Raw genomic sequence first — 24,299 nt, 5'->3', positions numbered from 1 at the left:
CTTGCACTGCTAGTTTGCTCTGTGTGATTTTATTTTTCATTGTCTGGCTTGTTTTTATTGTTTTATTTAGGAAGAGTTCATCTTTTAGTTGGCTTTAAAATACAGGAATTAACTGTAAATAAATAGAATTTTATTACTACTGCTCTGTATGCCTTTACTGCCACCCCTTTAAGCTGCTGTAGTCTTCTGTATCTCTTTTCACACCTACATGTGTGTAAATGACTGTTGGTGGTTACTTTCTATCCTCTCAGAGGCTTTTTTTTATCCACTGAAAGGCCTCGTGGTTTGTGACCACCTAGAAAAGAGGAAATGCAGCCTGTGGTTTCAGCCTGAAGTCTTCTGTGTTACAGATGTGCTGTTTTATGTTATCAGCTCATGGCAGAGAATTAACAGGGAATTCACACAAAGGTCACAGTGGGAATTTCACTTTGTTCTCTGTGTGCATGACACATGTTTATATTTGCTCCCTGTACCCGAATAACAGTAATAATTTTCTCTGGTACATTTAAGTATGGATGACAGTGTGTGACAGCAGATTAAAAATGGTGTCACTGCAGTGATGACACATACTAAACTAAAGGGAAAAAATGACGTGCTGTGAAACCATGAAAATAAATTTCTCACACTGCCTTCATACAGCTGCCTTCAACTGTCACCACAAAACAGGCGTTTCAAAACTTTTGCTCCAGGTTTTTGGTATTTTTAGGTTCATCTCAAAGTATCACGTCTACCCTGTGAATGTTAATAACTGTTAATAAGTTCACTACATCACCACCATCACTCCTATTAATGGAGCCCACTCATCCCCAGACTCTGAATCCTCTATGGAAGGCTTTTCAATCAGATCTTTGAAGTATTCCTTCTACTGCTTACAATATCCTTGGTTGACATCAACAGTGCTCCAGGTGTACTATAAACTTTTTACTCTCCTACCACAACTGAGTTTTAGTTTCAGCTGCAGCCAGGGTTGCAGTGTGCTTGGCCTGCCTGTACCTGTTAGCCTCCTCCAAGGTGCCACAAGCTAATAAAGCCTGAGAGTTTGACGTCTTCAACTTGATGGCTGTCTTTACCTCTCAAGTCTACCATCTGGAATACCACCACGACAGGCACCAACAACCTTGCAGCAGCAGCTCTGTGCAGCTGCCTCAGTAATAGAGAAGAAGAACACGATGCAGTCGGATCCCCAGCCTCCTTCAGAATCCTGATCCAACACACCACCAGGTGGCGATCATCTCAGCTTCTTGCTTCATCTGAGAGTCCAGAACATAGGGCTGCAGATCTGATCATATGATTACAAAAGTGATCATCCTTCAATCTAGGGTGTCCTGGTGACATGCGCTCCTCAGGTTCAAAGTTGGTGTTCATTATGGTCAAACTGTGATTAGCACATTAGTCTAATAACAAAACATCACACAGGTTCAGCTGATGCAGAAGGTGAGATGATTCTCACATTATGGACATGTGGCAAAAAGCAAAAACTAGTCTGGTGCTGATTTTTTGCTGTCAGCTGTTACCTGTTTAGCTCTGGGGTAATGATGCATCAGCTTCATGTATTCTTGAAGTCAACCCACCATGTGTCATTACACAAGGGAGGCACTTAAAGCTCAAGTCGAGTGAGGTGGACCAGAGAATAGGGCTGTATCTACACCTGACTTGCTTCTAGACATTTCTCACAGTGAATTAGCAACAAAAAACTGGCTTCCTCATCTAAGTACTTAAAAAAAACAATATTTATTTATTTATTTTTGTTTTGCTTTATTTTCTTTCTGATACAGCTTACCGTGGTTGTGCCAAGTAGATTTCATCACAAAGTTTTGAAGACATCCCACAATCAGAGCATTTGGGTGTTCATAAGGCTTACAGTTATATTCAGAACTATTTCCTCTGGCCTTGACTGAAGAAAGATGTATCTGGTAACATTACAACACGTCACATGTGTCAACCAGACTAAAAAGCTGTCTCGTATTCCAGGGATTTAAACGTTGTTGTCACGATTAGTTAACGGACTCAGGCTCAGACCAGGGAAGGGAGAGGTCCGGGAAAGAGCTGCACAAAAAATCTTCAGTAAGAGATGAACTGACAGAAACAACTCACTGATTCAGATTTTCAGCCTACTGAGCAACTGACGCTGATAGCTCAACGATCCAGCGACGAGTAGCACAGTGCTGCCTATTTAAGTAGGACTCGGGATTACGAAGATAGGCAGCAGGTGTGGAAATGGCAGGTGCGTGGGCCAGGGGCGGGAGCCTGTAATGTGCACTCCCTCCAGTAGGAGAGACAGAAAGAGCAAAACAACAAAAACACATGTTGCGTAATACGTATCAGCTGGTGAGGCACAGGGACCATGACAGTTCTGCTGTCCATGTGCCCATTTCCACAGTGTGGAAATAATGATGGTTTTTTGAAACAGGGAAATGTGTAAAAAAAACCCTTTCATGTTCCACCTGTGCTGCTCCATCTGCTGCTCTGTGAGTTCCACCTGTTGACATTCTTTTGGGAACTCTGCCATTGATCAGTATCCATTGCTGCCAACTACGTAGAGGCGTATGTGGTTCCTGGCCTTGGTTGGGTTCTGTCATCATGAAGTTCATTAAAAAAAATGTTTCATGAATATTTGCTCTGACTGAACTTTTGAAGGCTGGACCAGTGTGAAGTTTGTCTCATTTTAAGCTTTAGATGATAAAACTTTCCTGTTTTATTCTGTTTTCTCTTCTGGTCCTAGAAGCACAATATTTCAAAGTGGAATCAGCTCTGTTTCACCAAACTTGTGATACTTGTATTTTCAAACTGAATTTCAGCCCACCTGTGTTACCTTCATGGCCCACGAGGGGGCCCTGGCCCACACTTTGGGAATTACTGGAGCCGACAAGGTGGTAACTCAGAATACAGTAGTTTATTTATAAAACATGTATGAAAATAACATGTTTGTCAGCATCAGTGGTGTGAAGCATGTGTGGCAGAGCTGAGAGAGATTCTCTGTTTGTTCTGATACAATGTGGTGGTAAAATAATGTTTGCCTGCTGGCTTTCACAGAGGTGTTATATCTGTCACTGTGAGTCAGCACTGAGCTGCCGAGCTCGCTTCAGTAACACAATGATGACTTAACTATCTTTTTCTTCTGCTGCAGAATTAAAATGAGGAAGAACAATTTAAGCTAAATATGTGTGTTGCCTTCCAGAAAACATGTTTTATCTCTGACAGCTGGCAGCAGAGAGAGCAAGATGCAAAGTTTTAAAAACTCAGTTTTTTGTCTTTGCTGGTTGTCATCTCTTGTAGGAATGAATTTTTATTGATTATCCACTTCCTCTTTCCTCTCTCAGTTACGGTATGTTAAAAGCATCTTGCTAAATATGTAATATGTTATGTATGTCTATGTATGTCATGTATGTGGGCATATGGCAGCACGGTGGTTAGCACTGTTGCCTCACAGTAAGAAGATCCTGACTTCAATTCCACCATCAGGCCGGGGTCTTTCTGTGTGGAGTTTGCATGTTTTCCCCATGTTTGCGTGGGCTCTCCTCGGGTTCTCCAGCTTCCTCCCACAGACTAAAGACATGCGTTCTGTGGGGATAGGTTGATTGAAAAATCTAAATTGCCCATTTAGATTGTGAATGTGCGACTGGTTGTCTGTCCCTGTGTGTTACCCCTGCAACAGACTGGTGACCTGTTCAGGGTGTTCCCCACCTGGGATAGGCTCCAGCACCCCCAGCGACCCTGAAAAGGATAAGTGGAAGCGAACGGATGGACACATGTATTTAGTTACCAAGTATATTTTAGTTTGTACAAGATGTGCATTCAGATTATTTTTTTTAAGTTTCACAGTGTGATATTATATATGGCAAAAAGTATTCACTCACATCCAGATCACTGAATTCAGCTGTTCCAGCTTCTTAAATTCTAAAACCAAATGGTGGAGTCCCGGGCATTTACACCCTAATGCAGGTTGTTGCTTAACAGGGTCGTTGGCCCACTATTAATCATGTGACTCAAGTTGTGAAAAAAGGCGTGGATCACTATCGCCAGAGGTTTTGGGTAAACCATAAAATTGTGTGACCTTGCCTCACAATTTCATGTGAGCTATCGTCACCTAATGCAAGATGTGCCTGGGCATATGGGAAGGGATCTCAAAACTAGATTGTAGGTGGCAGATGGTTGGTGTCATAAGCCATCCTCTCTGTTCAAAGATGGTCGTTCACAGTGACATAGATGTCCTGTTTCAAACGATCTGTCTCTTCTGTCCAAAATGTGAAGATTGGCGTCCTCATTGGCATCGTTCATCTGACCTTGAAGTGAACTACTTTTGGTATCAGAGGCTATGTCTACACTTCGACCTGTTGTTATTTCTGTCTGCTATTTATTTACTTTCTGGCTCTTTGAAAGGTCGCGCCAAAATGGACTAACATTCATCGTTTTAAAAAGTCTCAGTTTACGCCGACCACACTGTGCCGCGAAAACTGCGTGTTTCAAATTTATCCACTTTGGAGAGCGTTTTCAATTTTCCTTGATTGAAAAGGCCGTCTCAGTGTGGACGGAAGGCCAAAAGTGAGAGAAAAAGTTGTTTTTGTGTTCCATCCCCATCCAGGAGAGCATCCTTGACGGCGTTTTCAGTCAAGGTCAGCTGAGCTTTTTGAAAACGCTCTCCAAAGCGGATACATTTAAAAATGTCGTTTTCACGACGCAGTGTGGTAGCTTTTATTCAAATTCTTTAATTCTCACTTGCTCTTGCAACTTTGTACTTTTGTGTTACTCGCAGCAACAACTCCACCTCATTGTTAGTCCATTTAAAAAACTCTGTGCTTTTCCTCTGTGCTGGGCCTCAGTTTGCCGCGGCGTTTCAAAGAGCTGGAAAGTAAATAAGTGGGAGACAGAAATGTCTTGCTTTTCACGCATGCGCAGTACTGGAACGTAAGTGTTTTTGGCCGTTTCAATGTAGATGAACAACTCAGTGAAAACGCATGAAAACAATAGTGTGGACGCGGAGCGTTTTCAGACAAAAACGCCGTTTTTAAATTTATCCAGGCTAGTGTGGACGTAGCCTTAGTGTGGACATGGCCAAAGTGAATTTACTGTCTGCTCACTGCTCTAGTGAGTATGTGGCAGCTATTACACCTCTTTATGTGTAAACGGGGAACAGGAAGTTCAGTCAAATAAAACTGTTTAACACAATAAAGCAATGCATGGTTGTTGCTGTGCTTTGTATAATTGCTCAGTATGCATCATTCACTCAAGTTACTGCTGCTACAGGACTTAGAACCAAAGTTAAACATCAACTTTAAAAATAAATAAACTTTAATTAATGTAACAGTGCTGGAGCCATTAGGATGGCTGTAGCTGAGGAGGCAGAGCAGCTAGAATCTTCTAATAATCAGAAGGGTTGAGGTTCACTTCCTTCAAGTCAGAACAACTTTGAGTTTAGTAACAGAACAGGTTTGAATAGAAAACAAAAATGGAACCACACAAGAAGCAAGCTGATCTGTTCTGAATATACAGGAACTGCTGCAGTCGAAGCTACAACTGCTGTTTGAGCTCAGTGTGAAAAGGAAGGAAGCAGAAAGAGTCAGAAGAAGAAGTTACACTCGTATCTATATAAATAACAACATCTCTTTCTTCTGCTTAATTTTTAGTACAAAGTAAAACAGTTAAAGCAGCAGAGCTGGATGTGAGGATGAGGCGCTCTTTGCTCTGCGTGCTGGAGTTATTCTGTAAGTACATCACTGACTTTCTCTGTTTGCATGTTACTGATTAAAGAAACTATTTAAATATCACGAGGAGGTGAAAAGGTTTGTCTAAGAATGTGATTGGTGCTGACTTGGCTTGTTTTAACACTGTGTGGGATACACTGCTGTTTTACATTTAAAGTCTATACTTTATGAGCTCAGAAACTGATTTGAGGATGAACATCAACTGAAAATGCACATTTTTCAAAGAGTTGGATGATGTTTCAATCTTGATTTCAGGGCTCAGCACACTCTTCTATGGAAATGCTGAAGGTAAGATTTTGCTCTTTTTTCTTTTCTTCCTGTTTATAAAATCTGAACAGTATCGATCTGTATCTGTCATGATCCTGGATTTTGGACCAAGCATTTCAGTTTTGGACTCTCAGCGATTGTTTGATGTTCTCTGTTTCACTTGGTTTGTTGTAGTTTTTCAGTTTTTAGTTGTTCTAATATTAAAATTTTTCTTAGTTTATGTTTTCATTCATATTCTGTGTGTATAGTTATCTTTTCAGTTATTCTTCAAGCTTGTTTCCCATCCTGCTGTGTTCCCTGAGTCTAGTCTGTGTTTCTCTTAGATCTCCTGTGCTTAGTCAGACTTGTCTTCATGTTTGTTTACCTTTTGTCTGGGTCAAGTTTGTGTCTTAGTCTCTGCTTCAGTGTTTATGCTTCCTGTTTTATTTTGACAGTCCCTTGTCCCGTGTCTTGTTTTCAGCTGTTTCTTCCCTCTGTCTTGTCTCCCTGATTTAGTTCCCTGATTACTACATGTTAAAGCCAATCTAAAGAGAAATATTCGTTTAGTTTAGTTTAATGTGTGTAAGAAAACATTAGATCACATGTGTGGTAGCAGGTTAGAATGAGCCAGGACGGCAATGGAAATGTGCACTGAAGCAGCAAATCGTTTTTTGACCGTGACATCGTTTGTTTGTATGTACGAGTCAGAAATAAATCTGGACATCTCACATTAAGAAGTGGAAAAATTATGTTTTCAAAGCTTGGTAGAGAAATTCGCCACTACACTACATGTGTGTACTTCAGCCTTTGTCGTGATTTGTCTCATAGTTATTTTCCCTGTTTGTTCTGTATTTCTTGGTTAGTATCTGAGTTTTTTGCACTCAGCCCTCTCTGGGTTTTCGGTTTTCATGTGAAGTTTCATCAGTAAAGCTGTTTTGAGTTTAGTTCTGCTTCCACTGAACTAACTGTGGTTACAAATGGCTGTTATTCTAAAACAATTCATGATTTATTTATTTTTTGTAAAACTCATTAAGTAAAAGCTTAAAGTCTGCACTTCAGTCACATTAATTATTTGATTTACAATTGACTGTGGTGGTGAACAGATGCAGAGCTACAAATCTAGTAAAACATAATGGTCTTTTTAAAATTCTCACTAAACCTGCAGTGACAATAGTTCTCTTGTTTTGGGGGGATTTTTTTTTTTTTTTTTTTGTATTTCTAACTTACAGTACATGACAAGCCCGTACTAACAGCAGACAGCACAACCATACCAGCAGGGGGCAGTGTGACACTGACCTGTGATGTGAAGGACTCTGCTGACTTAAAATATGAGTGGTTCAGACAAACGTCATCTGAAGTAAAGTCCATAATAACTGGTGAATCAGGCAGAACGATCTCTGTGTCTGAAGGAGGCACGTACACCTGCAGGGCTGAAGGGAAAAATATCATCATTACAGGAAGTGACTCAGTCACAATTAAGAAAACTGGTGAGTTTAAACATTTCACTTGAACTAAAACATTTTTTCTGTTATTATTATTATTGTTTTTGTTGTTGTATTTGAGGTATTTTTAAAGACAAATCAGCAGTTATTCACATAATTATGATAAAACCTGCTGCTGGAAACAACTTTTTGCATTATCTTTTTTTTGTTCCCTGTTTTGTTGTTGTTGTTTCTTTTTTTAACAATATTTGTTGAACAGTCTTGGCTGCTGTGAAACTGCAGCCCATGTGAGTTTATCTACAATTCAAACTGAAGTTTCCTGTTTTCATTTATACGTCTGTTTAAACAGGACATCAAGAAACAATTATCTTCCCACCAACAGTTAAAACCCTCTAAAAACTCTAACAATGATCCAGCTGTTTCCAGGCAGCTTACTATTTTATATTTGGTGTTTTTGGCCAATTGTTTGTTGTTGTTGTTTATTAAAATCTTTGTAAAATCAGTAACCTGAAAGTTGCAAGACCCTTTACCCTTTGTTTTATTAAAGCTATCAAACCACATTTCACAGTGAGCAGGTGGAGCAAAGAAAAAAGATCATTCAGGTTCATATTTTTATGAAAGAAATTGTTTTGTTTTTCAGTTTGGTTTTGACTGTTGGAAAATACATTTGTTGACATCTTTTACAACACTGAGACTTTGTATTTTGAGAGTTTAACAGAGTTGTTATGAAACGACAGATAAATGAGCACGCAATGAAAAAGATCATTCATGTAAACTAAGGTTGGGCGAGTATTTATCGAGCATCGACGACAGGCTGAGGCTGACACTGGTCGTTTTTACAAGAGCGATTTATTTATCTGCCCATGAGTAAGTTTGCTAATAATGTTGGTTAAAGCTAAGAGAAGCAGTCAACAGGAGAAAAAAATAACAGGGCTGTTTTAACAGCAGCATCTTCCAGCTGCAAGCAAATGCACTCTCGTCAGTGTGCCCAAATGCAGCAGCCACTTTGTATTTTTTTGGCAACTAGTTCCTCCATGTTTAGATTTCTTCTGTGTTCTAAATGCACAAATCAGTCCGTGCATGATTAATTGCTCAGCCCATCAAAAAGTCACCTGTGTGTATTTATCGCTTATTGTTACTTACTGGACTGATGAATGTTGTTTGGAAAAATATATGGCTGAAAAAGCAGTTAAATAAATTTCCCCTTTTTTTCTTCATTCTCATCAAACATGCATTGACATTAATTTTCTTGGTTTGTCGTATGTCCGACTTACAGTACAGGACAAGCCCGTACTAACAGCAGACAGTACAACTATACCAGCAGGGGGCAGTGTGACACTGACCTGTGATGTGAAGGAATCTGCTGACTTAAAATATGAGTGGTTCAGACAAACGTCATCTGAAGAAAAGTCCATAATAACTGATGAATCAGGCAGAACGATCTCTGTGTCTGAAGGAGGCACGTACACCTGCAGGGCTGAAGGGAAAATTATCATCATTACAGAAAGTGACTCAGTCACAGTTAAGAAAACTGGTGAGTTTAAACATTTCACTTGAACTAAAAAAAAATTCTGTTATTATTATTATTGTTTTTGTTGTATTTGAGGTATTTTTAAAGACAAATCAGCATTTATTCACATAATTATGATAAAACCTGCTGCTGGAAACAACTTTTTGTATTATCTTTTTTTTGTTCCCTGTTTTGTTTTTGTTGTTTCTTTTTTTAACAATATTTGTTGAACAGTCTTAGCTGCTGTGAAACTGCAGCCCATGTGAGTTTATCTACAATTCAAACTGAAGTTTCCTGTTTTCATTTATACGTCTGTTTAAACAGAACATCAGGAAACAATTATCTTAATTAATTTCAATTAAGACCCTCTAAAACCTCTAACAATGATCCAGCTGTTTCCAGGCAGCTTACTATTTTATATTTGGTGTTTTTGGCCAATTGTTTGTTGTTGTTGTTTATTAAAATTTTTGTAAAATCAGTAACCTGAAAGTTGCAAGACCCTTTACCCTTTGTTTTATTAAAGCTATCAAACCACATTTCACAGTGAGCAGGTGGAGCAAAGAAAAAAGATCATTCATGTAAACTAAGTGTCAACAAATGCTTTAAATATGTTTTATGCTCGTTTTAGTTCTTCTGATTTTAGCGAGGATATTTTGGAACTGAAACGGAAACTGAGAGATACTCAGCACTTTATTATTGAACTCAGCGATGTTAAAAAGGCCTTTCATACAGTCAATGTGAACAAGAGCCAGGGTCCTGATAATATTAGTGGCCGCCTAATTAAATCTTGTGCTGATGAACTCAGTCCTATATTTCAGGTTATTTTTAACAAATCCTTGCAAACACAACATGTGCCCTCTCTTTGGAAAGAAGCAGTCGTGGTTCCTGTCCCTAAATCTAGTCGTCCAACAATTCTAAACGACTTCAGGCCTGTTGCCCTCACTTCAGTTGTAATGAAAGTCTTTGAAAAAATCATCAGAAATGTGATTATGAAAGAGACTGAAGGTCAGCTGGATCCAATGCAGTTTGCATATAGGCCCAATAGAGGAGTGGAGGACGCACTTTTGACTTTACTAAATCTGATTCTTAAACATGTAGAGAGTAAAGGGACTTTTGCAAGACTTCTTTTCATTGATTTTTCTTCGGCTTTTAATACAATACAGCCCCATATTTTAATTAAAAGACTTTTAGAACAGTTTGAAATCAGGAAAAACCTGGTGGGCTGGATTTTAGATTTTCTAACTGACAGGTCACAAAGAGTGAGAATAAATGGGGTTCTGTCTGACCCAGTGTTCTCCTCAAGGGTGCGTCCTATCGCCCTTATTATTCACTCTCTATACAAATATGTGTCAGGGCAGACATGAAAACAGGGTCATTATTAAATATGCAGATGACTCTGTTATTGTCAGCTTACTGAAAGAGGGTGAAATTAACCACGGTCCAGTCATTGATGACTTTGTTCAGTGGTGTGAGGAGTCTTATCTCCAGCTGAACATATCTAAAACAAAAGATATGGTGATTGATTTTAGGAAACAACAAAATGGGCACGGAGTCACTTTAATTAAAGGTCAGAAAATAGAGCAAGTACAATCATATAAATATCTTGGGACCATAATAAATGAAAAACTGAACTTTGATCAAAATTGCAAATCAGTTTGTAAAAAGGGTCACCAGCACCTTTATTGCCTTAGGAAACTTGTTCATTTCCACATTGACCAAAAAAATTTAACTTTGTTTTATCGTTCTTTTATTGAGTCAGTTTTATCCTTTTGTTTGGTGGCATGGTTTGGTCAGACCTCTGTCACAGAGAAAAACTCTCTAAATCAGATAGTGAGATGGTCCAGTCGTCTGATAGGTGAGCCACAGTCTTGTTTAGCCTCCCTGTACTCTAAGTGTAGCCGCTATGACTGGTGGACCTACATCTTCACCACCACGTCTGTATGTACAAGCAGAAAGGGGAGTGAGCGGATCAGCGCTCAGAAACTAAGCTGGCTTCAAACACCATTTATTTCCATAAAAAAAAAAAAAAAAAAAAAAAAAAAGCCAGAGTCACAAATACAAGATAAAATTCCCCGTATACAATAAAAATAGTGTTGCAACCTGCTAAAAACCCTGCCGGCAGAAATAACTATACACTATTAAAACAAGGCTAAAACATGTTTTCAATATACTAAAATTACCCTCCCATAGTCCCATAATTCCACAGTCCAGCCACACATGGGCGAGTGGTCCTTATATAAAAGGAGACAGGAGAGGAACTTCTCTTCCAGTATGATAAAACTCGTCAGCAGTAGACCAGGGAGGAGGCTCCTATCACAGACCTGTCTCCTCCTGACAGCGCGTCGCCGCACAGTCCCGCCCCACTCCACACCTGAACACGGCATCCCTCGTCTCACCGTCAGATGCAGGCAGAAGGGCATCCCTGCCCTGTTGTGAATTGCGGCCATCGCCACCCACTTTTGCTGTTCCTGCCGTTGGGACTGGATCACCGAACGACTCGCGGCACCCCACAGTCAGGCAGCAGTTCCTTCCACACACGTGCGGGCTTGCACGCGTTCCTTTTTCTCCTGCTCACCTTTCGTGCGTCGGTCCTCTCTTTGTCTCTGCGCTCGCTATCCCCTTTAACAGGTCAACCTGGCGGCTGATAGGCCACCTTGGGGAACGCCCCTACCTCACAGGTGCCTACAATTGTCTGTTTAGTCCACAGTGGATTAAAGGAACATGGTACAACATTAACACACATAATATGAATATGAGGATAAAACCATGCCGTATAAATATAAATAAACAAACATGCAATATAAATATCACAATAAAATCATGCAAATAAAATCAACACTATGTACCAATACACAGATTGATAAAACATAAAAACACAAATTTCCACTGTGTGACATAAGCAGGTACAGAGGATGGCTTTATCAATCCTTAAAAATGGTTCCCATCCTCTAAGGGGTGAATTTCAGCTTCCTCCCTCAGGACGGAGGTTTCTATTTCCGAGATGCAGGACAAAGCGTTATAAAAATAGCTTTGTCCCCGTTGCTGTCACTGAATTAAATAAGAACTGTTTTTGATTCGAAATATTAAAGTATGTGTCACAGTGAGTTTTATATATTTACTAGGTATGTGTGTTTTTAAAGGGATGTCAAATGCTGTCATTTTTCTGTAAAGCAAATTTACCTTGCCTTTGGGTATAAATAAAGTTACCTTACCTTACGGTTCTGGGTCCGTTGGACCCAGTATTTTGAGTTTATCATGCTTGGTTTATTTTTGCATTATGGATTGTTTTCTGATGTTCTGGTGCTTTGTTTATTATTATCATTATGGATCTGTTTCTGTTATTCTTGGTGAGGGATCAGTTCTTAGGTTTTGGGTTCTCATGTGTATTGCAGTTTCTGTTCAGTGTCTAGTCTGTCTCTCAGTGTCATGTCTGCATCTTGTTTCCTGTCTTATTGTGAAAGTCTTTGTCTTATGTTAGTGTGTGCAGCTTAGCTCCCCCGTCTCGTTAGCCCTGATCTCCCCCAGCTGTGTCTCCCTTCTCTGGCCCATTCCCTCATTACTACCCTGTGTATTTAAGCCCTGTGTTTTCCCATGCTCGGTGTCGCGTCGTACCCTCAGATTATGCCTGTGTGTTCCTGTTCTCCGGTTTCTGTGGTCACTTCATGTTTTGTTTTCGTACCAGCAATAAAGCTGAGGTTTTTGAGTTTCACGTTAGTGTCTGAGTCCTGCGTTTGGATCCTCATCTCCGCCTGCGCGCACACAGAACCCTGACACTAAGGTTGGGCGAGTATTTATCGACCATCGACGACAGGCTGAGGCTGACACTGGTCGTTTTTACAAGAGCGATTTATTTATCTGCCCATGAGTAAGTTTGCTAATAATGTTGGTTAAAGCTAAGAGAAGCAGTCAACAGGAGAAAAAACTAACAGGGCTGTTTTAACAGCATCTTCTTCCAGCTGCAAGCAAATGCACTCTCGTCAGAGTGCCCAAATGCAGCAGCCACTTTGTATTTTTTTGGCAACTAGTTCCTCCATGTTTAGACTTCTTCTGTGTTCTAAATGCACAAATCAGTCCGTGCATGATTAATTGCTCAGCCCATCAAAAAGTCACCTGTGTGTATTTATCGCCTATTGTTACTTACTGGACTGATGAATGTTGGTTGAAAAAATATATGGCCGAAAAAGCCATTAAATAAATTTCCCCCTTTTTTTTTTTTCCGTCATTCTCCTCAAACATGCATTGACATTAATTTTCTTGGTTTGTCGTATGTCCGACTTGCAGTACATGACAAGCCCGTACTAACAGCAGACAGTACAACTATACCAGCAGGGGGCAGTGTGACACTGACCTGTGATGTGAAGGACTCTGCTGACTTAAAATATGAGTGGTTCAGACAAACGTCATCTGAAGTAAAGTCCATAATAACTGGTGAATCAGGCAGAACGATCTCTGTGTCTGAAGGAGGCACGTACACCTGCAGGGCTGAAGGGAAAAATATCATCATTACAGAAAGTGACTCAGTCACGGTTCAGAAAACTGGTGAGTTTGAACATTTCACTTGAACTAAAAAAAAAAAATTCTGTTATTATTATTATTATTGTTTTTGTTGTATTTGAGGTATTTTTAAAGACAGATCAGCATTTATTCACATAATTATGATAAAACCTGCTGCTGGAAACAACTTTTTGTATTATCTTTTTTTTGTTCCCTGTTTTGTTGTTGTTGTTTCTTTTTTTAACAATATTTGTTTGTTGAACAGTTTTGGCTGCTGTGAAACTGCATCCCAGCTGGTCTCAGATATTCACTGGTGAGACAATCACTCTCAGATGTGAGATTCAGGGAGGTGAAGGAAAGGTGTGGAAATATGAATGGACAGCACCCAACACAAACAGCCCTCCAACATCCAGTGAATACAGGATCAGCAGAGTTTCAGTGTCCCACAGTGGAGACTACAGATGTCGGGGTAGCAGTGACTATCTCTTAACAGGATGGAGTGATGCCTTCAGACTGACAGTTTCATGTGAGTTGGACCATGATTCATGCTGACATTTCATGTTTACATCTGTCTACTACTCTTTGGTGTTCATTCAAAACTGAACTGGTATTTGAAGTTTGAATATTTATTCTGTTGTTAATTAATTCATTTTGTTATTGTTATTTTCCCCGAAGTAAATGATAACATGATGTATGTTTTCCTGTAACTTCAACAGCAAGTAAACCCAGAGCCACACTGACAGCACAAAGTTCAGTCATACCAGCAGGGGGCAGTGTGACACTGAGCTGCTCTGTGGAGGGCTCTGCTGGCTGGAAGTTTGACTGGTTCAGACGTGATTCGGTCTCTTCTAAAGCTCAGCTCATGAGAGGAAATGAAGCAAACAGAGTTATTAGTGTCTCACAAGGAGGTCTGTACCACTGCAGAGGAGGGAGAGGAGATCCAGTTTACTACACAGAGGACAGCAGTGTCGTCACACTTAAAGAAACTCGTGAGTTTAAGCACCCCATTTAGAGTAAAAAATAAAGTCTAAAGTTTAAAATCCAGACTCATTATGAGATAGTTCCGTCTTATTATTATCATGATTGCAGATTTTTAATGCAAAATAATTATTTTTAAAATAAAATACTTAAAAATCTCTGTTACTGAAAACCAATCAAGTGTCCTGCAGAGTAATCAGCGATGATAATGATGTTATTGATCTGAACAGGAAATTTTATATAACTCTCAAGGCTGCAACAGCAGTAGTGTGGAAGGTGAGAGAAAGGACCGAAGAGCAGGCACTGAAAATGACTTATTGGGAGAGAGCTGTATTTACAGTCGTGAGATACAAACAGAAGCAGTGCCGGGACAAAAGAAATGCCTAAACTGGGAAAACTAAAAATCATACAAAATGGCCTGCATGTGTATAGCACTTTACTCAGTCCCTAAGGACCCCAAAGCGCTTTACACGACATTCAGTCATTCACCCATTCACACACTGGCAATAGCAAGCTACTTTGTAGCCACAGCCACCCTGGGGCGCACTGACAGAGGCGAGGCTGCCGGACACTGGCGCCACCGGGCCCTCTGACCACCACCAGTAGGCAAACACGGGGTTAGTATCTTGATATTTGGCATGCAGCCAGCCTGGGATCGAACCACCGACCTTCTGGTTAGTGACTGACCTTCTCTGCCATCTGAGCTACAGCCACCCCATACAAAGAAACAAAAAACCCGGGACATAAACCCAGTACATGACCCATAAAGACCTGAGATATGGAACAGGGAGCCTGGAATGCAGAAAGACAGGTGGATAACAGACACACAAACCAGCAAGAAACAGAGGAAAACACTGATCTTAAATACACTGGCAGTAATGAGGGAGTGAGAAACAGGAAGGAAGCACAGCTGGGAATAATTAGAGATAATGAGGCAAGTGGAAAGCAAAACTAGACACACTGCACACAGGACGGGCTATCAAAAAAACCCAAAAACATGTAGCATGACATTCATAAAGATGCAGAATAGACACTGAGACATGAAACACAGGGAAGACGTAGAGACAGAGAAACAAGACAAGCATTTAACACATGGAGACAAAAGGAAAACAAGGATACAGAACAAAACCTTCACTAGAGACATGACAGCAAGAACACAGCGAAAGGCAAAGAACAGAACAGGAAACCAGAAACTATAAATACGAATAATCCCAGAAAACAATAATTCAAAGAATATAACTTAAACCAAAAAACAAACAGTGGGTCACCAGAGCCAGGGCTGTGACAACAGCACATTCATTTCAGGTTGCCAAATCTGCTTTCTTTAAGATTTAAAATTTAATATAGTTTAAACTTTGACGTTGACATGTTTTTATAGAAGTCATTTTGCTTTGACATTTCCAATCAGCTCACAGAGAAACCAACACACAGTCAACTACAGCTTATCAAAATGTCAAAGTACTCGAGCACTACGGCTGCAACTGTTCATCGAGTAATTCTCATAAAACGATTATAAAAAATCTTTCAGTTTTTTGCTTTGATGCTTCGTTTAACAAACAGCTCTGTAGCGTTCAGTCGTCACCATGTGAACTCGAGTGTTTCACCCACATTTGCATCTATAAATAGACCTGCAATAGAAACATATTAAGAAGCACGCCTGTTGATAACAAATATGACAACACTGAACGCATGCAGACCCAGTTTTCCAACAAAAACAATCATAAAAAACAGCAGCAGTGATGATGATGCTGACACAGTTTAACATGCAGTCAGTCTGCACAGATGGAGCAAAGAGGTGGAGCTGTTACAGAGACGGTGAGCTCAAGCTGAGTGAAAGAAAATGTGTTTCTAGTGTGTAAAACAGGAGCGCTGTCCCTGTCTTCACCATTAAAACCTTTCCTGGGAAAAAGCTCAGAAGTCCTTCATCAAACCTCCTTCATCACCTGATCAATGAACTCTGACTTGAGGAAAAGTGAACTTTTTAGCTGCTCCATCCACGGCTGTTTGTTTTACACAGGAAAAAAAGAATCTGCATTAAAGATGCAGAAGTCACATTAAAATATGCAGATGAACTGTTAACTTGCCTGGTGTCATGTTTAAATCAGGCAGCTTACAGAAAGCTCACAGCAGCTCTCCAACATTTTATACCAGTGATAACTGCAACAAGAAGGGAGGAGTCTAAAGGGGGGCGTGGGGTGTACCATGACCATATTTATTCCAAGGCTTTCATTACATTATTTTTCCAATTTAAAATAAAGTAATACAAAATATTAATACAAATGCTGTAATATTTAAAATTATAAATATAAAGGTTTTTTGCAGGCCAAAATAAATATTCATGGGCCAGTAAAACTCAGACACTGACCCGGGGCTGTTAGGTTTGAAACTGAATTATTATTAACATTTGCATCATCAGAACCTCGTTTACATCAATGCAAGAATTTGCCTGAAAGGACAGAGTAAACCTCATTACGCTGACTTTTTATCATTGCAACCAACACGTTGTCTGCACACTGAAATTAATTCTAACACTAATCATTCAAATAATTATGATAATACGCTGCTGCTGGAAACAGTGATGTCTTTGTTTTTCTCAGTTCGTAACAGGATCACAGTGAAACTGCAGCACAGCTGGTCTCAGATATTCACTGGTGACACAATCACTCTCAGATGTGAGATTCAGGGAGGTGAAGGAAAGGTGTGGAAATATGAATGGACAGCACCCAACACAAACAGCCCTCCAACATCCAGTGAATACAGGATCAGCAGAGTTTCAGTGTCCCACAGTGGAGACTACAGATGTCGGGGTAGCAGTGACTATCTCTTAACAGGATGGAGTGATGCAATCAGACTGACAGTTTCATGTGAGTTGGACCATGATTCATGCTGACATTTCATGTTTACATCTGTCTACTACTCTTTGGTGTTCATTCAAAACTGAACTGATATTTGAAGTTTGAATATTTATTTTGTTATTAATTAATTAATTTTGTTATTGTTATTTTCCCTGAACTAAATCATAATATGATGTATTTTTTTTCCTGTATCTTCAACAGCAACAGCAAGTAAACCCAGAGCCACACTGATAGCACAAAGTTCAGTCATACCAGCAGGGGGCAGTGTGACACTGAGCTGCTCTGTGGAGGGCTCTGCTGGCTGGAAGTTTGACTGGTTCAGACGTGATTCAGTCTCTTCTAAAGCTCAGCTCATGAGAGGAAATGAAGGAAAAACAGTTATTCATGTCTCACAAGGAGGTCTGTACCACTGCAGAGGAGGGAGAGGAGATCCAGTTTACTACACAGAGGACAGCAGTGACGTCACAGTTGGAGAAACTCGTGAGTTTAATAATTTTATTTCTGCCAAACTGAGAGATGTTATTTTGTGTTCTGTGCTAACAATTTTATTCAACAACTGTGAGTTTATTAAACCTGATATGAGAGACAACTCCTGACAAATAGAAGAATTTATTCCGTCTTATTTTTTTATCTTCATGTTTTTATTTGTCTCTAACTGGATATTTTTCTGTGAACAGTTCCCAGTAAGCCCACTGTGACCCTGCAGCCATCCTGGACTCAGATATACAGCGGTGAGACAGTCACTGTCAGATGTGAGATTCAGGGAGGTGAAGGAGCTCAGTGGACGTATGAATGGAGAGCAGCCAAGTTAAACACACCTCCAACATCCAATGAATACAGAATCATCAGAGCTACTGAGTCTGACAGTGGAGGATACAGCTGCCGGGGCAGAAGGGACTATTTCTTCTCAGAGTGGAGTGATATCATCACACTGACTGTATCATGTAAGATCTTTCATCCAGAGTATCTAAATAAGGAAAAAGCACTTCTTCTTTCTTACAGCTTTATAACTGTCTTTCATGTTGGTCAGTAAAATGTTTAGTTTTTATTCCAACAACAAAAACCTGAACAGCAGCTTTTTATTCACAGTGAAGAGAACAAAACATATGAGAGTAACTTCTCTGCTGTGCAGCTCTAATACATGAAAGATGAAATGCAGAACAAATGCTGAATCTGTCTCAGCTGCTCCACCACATCCACTAAGAAACATTAAATCCACTGATTGTTCCTCATGTGTGTTTTTAACTTAGAAATGCAGCAAATTAAATATGAAAGATTAGTGTTGTGTTTGTGTGATAGTTGTACAGTTTGTTGTAGCTTCACCATTAAAGTTATGTGATATTTATTATTGACATATTTCCACCAAGTTATTTCAACTGGTTTGATTCAGTCATTGACTTTTGTTCTTTTTCTAAACTGAACTGCAGATAAACCAAAGGCCAAACTGAGAGCTGATAACACAGCTGTTCCAGTAGGGGGCAGTGTGACCCTGACCTGCTCTGTGAACCCATCATCATCATCATCTGGATGGAAATACTACTGGTACAGAGATGAGAAATCCTCTGAAGCCCTGACCACACAAGATGCAGTTTTCCACTCAAATGGACAAATCAGTGTCTCGCACGAAGGACTCTACAGGTGCAGAGGAGGAAGAGGAAACCCAGTTTACTACACAAAGGACAGCCAGTCAGTCAGGATTGGGAAAACTGGTGAGTTCAAAGTTAATGAACCCCAAATCACTACCTGATGAAAAGTATCTGATGGAAATTGACCCCTTTTCTCATTCACTTGTTCATTTCCTGAATACAGTCCCAATCAGACCTGTTGTGACTCTGTATCCAAACTGGTCTGAGATATACAGAGGAGAGACGATCACTGTCAGATGTGAGATCCATGGAGGAGACACTGAGTGGGATTATGAGTGGGAAACAAACAGCATGATAAAAGCTCCAAATCAAAATGAACACAGGATTAGATCTGCTTCATCATCCAACAGTGGAAACTATCGCTGTAAGGGCAGAATGAAAAGTTCACAGCATAAAACAACAGAGTGGAGTGATTCAGTCACACTGACAGTTTCTGACAGTAAGTAGAGTCATAGTTCATTTAACCTGGAAATAGAAACGGTTTGTAAAAATGTGTTTTTATTAGTACATGTTGAGATATTTGACATGTTTAGATAGTCTCACTCTTAAAGTTCATCATAAATATTTGTGAGTCAACATTTTAGTGACATTGAATTCAGAGTTAAGAGACGAAACATTGAGAGAAAATCTTTGTTGATCAGATGAACCCCGTCCTGTCCTCACTGTGTCTCCATCATGGCTGAGTCCTGGAGCCTCAGTAACTCTGAACTGTGAGGTTAAACATCCGTCTGCAGGATGGAGCTTCTACTGGTATAAAGCTGTTCGAAATCTATCAGAGAAATCCTCCAGTTATGAGCTGCTACCTGATGGCAGTGGGACTGCACAGGACTCCTACATCATTCATGGACAGACACATACAGCAGGATATGTGTGCAGAGCTGGAAGAGGAGACCCAGAGTATCACACTGATCACAGTCGACCAAAGTTTGTCTGGTCTGCAGGTCAGCTTGATTCTATTGTAACCAGTGCAGCTGTTGTTTACCTCCAAAGGAGAATTGAATCTTTTCATTTCTGATTGTGATTAAAGTCTTTATTTAAAACTTGTTTAATGTTTAGCTCAGTGAAATAAGTAGGCGACCCTATATGCCGTATGGCTAGGCAGCAGTCCGACCTGTGTCCCTTTGCTGCTTGTCTTCCCATTTCACTCTCCCTGCTTTCCTGTCTCTCTACACTGTCACTATCAAAAAAAGTAAGAAGCTTTGTGTTTATTAATTGAAATTATTTTCACTTAGATAAAAGTGCATGTACAGATAAAACAGCCAAAAATACAAAATTTTAAAAAGAAAAGATCAAGAGAGAATGCTAACTAGTTAACGGCTCTGACAAAGATGAGGAAAACCCTGACAGATAAGGAGATAGGTAATCGTTGCCATTAAAAAAAAAAAAAAAAAAAAATCCTAACATCTGTGAGCTTTGTGTCTTCACTGCATGTTGTTTCCAGATGTTCATTCAGCAGCGTCTCTCACAGTGAGTCCTGACAGAGTGCAACACTTTACCTCTGACTCTGTCTCACTGACCTGTGAGGGAAACTTCACTGAGTGGAGAGTGAGGAAGTTCTCTGAGGACGGCCGACTCTCTGACTGTAGGAGAATGACTGGATCCACATGTAACATCCACACATCAAAGTCAGATACTGCAGTGTACTGGTGTGAGTCTGGATCAGGAGAGTTCAGCAGTGCAGTCAACATCACTGTACAGAGTATGTTATTATACATTTACTTCTTGGTTGTTAATGATTTAGACGTCACATGAACTTTTGTCCCACCTTTGCTGTATGTGAAGTCATTTCATGTGGGAAAAATAAAACACATACAGCAGTTTTTAAATACACAAGATCAGATCTTCATGATGAAAAACATTTGTACAATCTGTTCTTATTATTGTTTGTCAGCTTTTTCTAAAAGTGTGCAGCAGCTGATGTGACTGAAACAATTGTGTGTGATTGTGTCACAGATGATGGTAATGGTCCTATCCTGGTGAGTCCTGTTCATCCTGTGACTGAGGGAGCTTCAGTTAGTCTGAGCTGCAGTTTGAGAACACAAAAAATACTTTCCAATGTGTTTTTCTATCACAATGACAAACGTATTCAAAATGATCCCCGAGGGGAGCTGAAGATCTCTGCAGTGTCAAAGTCTGATGAAGGTTTCTACAAGTGTCAGTACTCAGGAAGAGAGTCAGCACAGAGCTGGATGTCAGTTAAAGGTGAGCAAGATCAAAAGATTTTTAATTTTTCTGTGATTTATTATATTTATTATATTCGTGTACTGCAAAAGGATTTAGCTTGTTTCATCACAAATGTTGGAGCCTGCATGTTTTAATTTTTTTCTTGAAGTACTTTGTCAATTTATTTCATCTTATTTTACTGGGCTAAATAATTTATTAAAAATTCGACTTTCTTCTTTACAGTAGCTGTGTCCACACCTGAGAGCTCTAAATTTTCTCTTCTGATGATCTTTAGATTAATTCTTGGATTCATATTTATTTTCCTTCCATTCCTGTTGTTTTGCTGCAGACGGTCCAAATGTGAGAGCTTTTGTTCTTTTTATATATTTTGAACACAGAGATTACAAATAAAGTGGAAATGGGTTACACTAATCTAAAAGACATAACCATGTGAAAACAAACATCAAACATTTTTAATACAGGTGCTGCTAATGAGCAGACGCTCGATGAGGATGAAAATCAGCAGGAAGTGTACTCCTCTCTTCTTCATGGTTAGTTTTTAATGTGATTGAAATATTCTGATGCTATTTGCAACAAGACTGTACTTATTACATTTGCTGCAGCTTTTCATATAAATGTCATCTGCAAGAATATTTGTGTTTAAATTAGTATCACAGACATGAGGTGACTGATTTTCTCTGACCTGCAGGTGATCGTTGTGTCTATGAGGCAGTCAGAAGATGTGAAAACACTGAAAATGGTAAAGTTTACACTTTCATTAATACAGAGCTTGTGGAAGCTGGATGATGATACAGTAACTGTGTTTAACATGAAAGTCAATCAGATTCTTATTTCAGGTCCAGCAGAAGGTGATTACACCAATGTCACATCTGTGATTCAGCTCGAAGTCATTAACAAGACAAGTGAGTGCACAAAATGTGAGATTTGAAATGCAAAATATACATTGGTAATTATTCTCTCTGATAATAAATGCATTTGTGGACAAAGCAGAGAGTGTTTGAAATGCTTTCATTTGATCACCTCAACAGGGCAAAGTGGTGACCCAGAGGAGAGCTCTGACTACAATGATGTCAATCCAAATTCAGCCACAGCTCTAAAATCTTAACAGCAGCTCTTTAGCTGTTTTTCTCCGTTTTGCTTTTGTTTTCTCTCCCATTAGATAATAATTTTAATGGACTTTAATGTACTGTAGATCAGTTTTTAAAAAAAATCTTTTTAACAATTCTCTTAAAGTCTCTTAAAAAAAAAAGGAAAAGATTTTGAGTTCAAAGCAATGATCCTGATAGTCTGAGTTTATATTTCCTTCAGAAAGAATCACTCAGTGTGTTTCGCTTGATTCTCTCTCATTAGATAAAAAAAAATTTAATAGACTTTAAATTACTGTAGAGCTGTTAGTTTTTAACTTCTCTTTTATTTTTATTATATTATAAATGTTTTTCTGTGAAGCACTTTGTAACTTTGTTAATAAAAGTGTGATATAAATAAAGTGTGTTGTTGTTGTGTGTCAGACTGAGAGTACATGTTACAGCTGTTCAGTGTTGTGCAATAATCCACTGAAAGAGAGCTTTTATTTAAAGGCACTGATTGTCATTTAAAACACTTTACAACCCTCCAACATGAACTAAAGTTATCAACATAATGGGAAGTAACAACTGCTCTGAGGTTATGCTCAGCAGCCTTTTTACTAACTTACGAGACTTGAATGCAGGTGGAGGTGATTCTGTGTGGAGTTTCCTCCATGAACTCCTCCTGATGTTGTGTACAGTTTGACGTGTGGTCAAATAATTGTGGTGCTTTTAAAAATGCAACATTTTCTTCAAAATAATATCACACAACACTTCTTTTTCCTCTGAGTGACCTGTGATGCTTATATGTGTATACAAATGTGTTTCTAGCTGTCTGCAATATGCTGTTTATTAATCAGTTGAAAATGACTCATGATTTCTGGCTGAGCTCCAGTAAAGAGGAAATGCAGCCTGTGGTTGAAGAGAAAAATGTTGTGTTCAGTAAATGACTTGTTTTAGCAAAGAGGCAACAAGAAATACAGACAATAACAGCACAGTGGTGTTGTCTTGACAACTACATGCTGACATTGTCAAATATGAATATAAAGTATTTCCTTAGTTGAAGGGATAAAAAGTGTCAGGTGTGCCCCTGTAGCACTGCACTTGTTCTCTGTGTGGACTGCACATTTTTATATGATCTACTGGGGAAAAAATACCACACTGTGAGAACTGATGAAAACTCTCCTTTAGAAAAATATTCAGCATTTAGTTGTCAAGAGAAGCTGTGAAGAGTTTGTTTCTCACACTGTAACCAGCTGTTTTATCATTATTTATATGTTCATTAAGTTATTCTGTTTTCACTTCATTGCTATCTGACATCTTGCTAACAGAACATTTGAAGTCATCTCTTCTCTACATCACAGTGTGATGAGTCTATTAAGTGAAGGAGGACAGAGTGTCACATCTTGACAGTTATTATTATTATTATTAATAATAATATCCCAAAATTCATAGCGCGGCCCAGCCAATTCCAGTTTCCAAGAATGTCGGTACCTACTTAGTTTTAATATTACTCTTATTACGCTTTCTGGGTCACAAAATAAACTTTTAAGATATTTTCAGGCGAGAATGTAGCTGTGTGCACTTCAAAATATCTACTCTGTTTATCAAGACATCACATATTGGCAAAAGTGCTCCTTTTTGTTACCCACCAGCTCGATAGCTAGCCGGGGTTTCAAGGCTCACAAGAGCCGGCAAAGAACATTGAACTACCCGGCACATCGTTTTCAGATCCCCGCGGTCTTTGGCTACTCAGGTTAAACATGATATAAGTCACTTAGATGATTTTAAAAATTTATTTTTTTGGCTTTTCTCAGTGTTTTATTTGTTCCTGAGTAAATCATTTTGGCTGAGATTAAAGTTATAGTTATTACACAGCTGAATAAACGTCACACAAAACTGATTAAAAAGTGTGAGATGGTAGAATTTACTCCAGTGTCCTGTTATATTTTAGATAACAAGCAGACGGCTGAGTTTATTATTAAACTTTACTGAGACAATCTGCAAATTTCATTAAAGTTTAATAAACTATCATCTAGTCTTTATTTTTAGTTAGCACATATCTTAAACACTTAAAGCTGTAAGCTAATGATAGTTATATATAAGAGCAGATGCTGCTGGTGCAATAAGCTGCACGTTTTACATCCAATGGATGCATGATCTGATTAGTCAACTATC

The 24,299-nt window shown here is 39.2% G+C and overlaps 2 protein-coding genes across 2 annotated transcripts; both read left to right on the top strand.

Moving 5' to 3' along the window:
- The first annotated feature begins 14,144 nt into the window (after positions 1-14,144).
- Positions 14,145-17,594, top strand: LOC113017654 (leukocyte immunoglobulin-like receptor subfamily B member 1). The gene is made up of 4 exons (XM_026160789.1): positions 14,145-14,383; positions 16,970-17,236; positions 17,429-17,452; positions 17,578-17,594. The coding sequence occupies exons 1-4, from the start codon at positions 14,257-14,259 to the stop codon at positions 17,592-17,594; spliced, it is 435 nt and encodes a 144-aa protein (XP_026016574.1). The 5' UTR covers positions 14,145-14,256.
- A 459-nt stretch (positions 17,595-18,053) lies between these two features.
- LOC113017642 (Fc receptor-like protein 5) lies at positions 18,054-22,208 on the top strand (the record flags this gene model as incomplete). Its single annotated transcript, XM_026160784.1, has 9 exons — positions 18,054-18,171; positions 19,515-19,814; positions 20,315-20,572; positions 20,827-21,075; positions 21,280-21,396; positions 21,519-21,587; positions 21,746-21,796; positions 21,894-21,959; positions 22,086-22,208. Coding segments are annotated over 9 exons (1,305 nt in total), but the record flags the coding sequence as incomplete, so codon positions are not given.
- Between the last annotated feature and the right edge of the window lie 2,091 nt (positions 22,209-24,299).

Source organism: Astatotilapia calliptera, unplaced genomic scaffold (assembly GCF_900246225.1).
Source record: "Astatotilapia calliptera unplaced genomic scaffold, fAstCal1.2 U_scaffold_17, whole genome shotgun sequence".
Taxonomy (NCBI): Eukaryota; Metazoa; Chordata; class Actinopteri; order Cichliformes; family Cichlidae; genus Astatotilapia; species Astatotilapia calliptera.
Note: the sequence above shows the minus strand (reverse complement) of the source record. Positions and strands in the feature narration are given on the sequence as shown.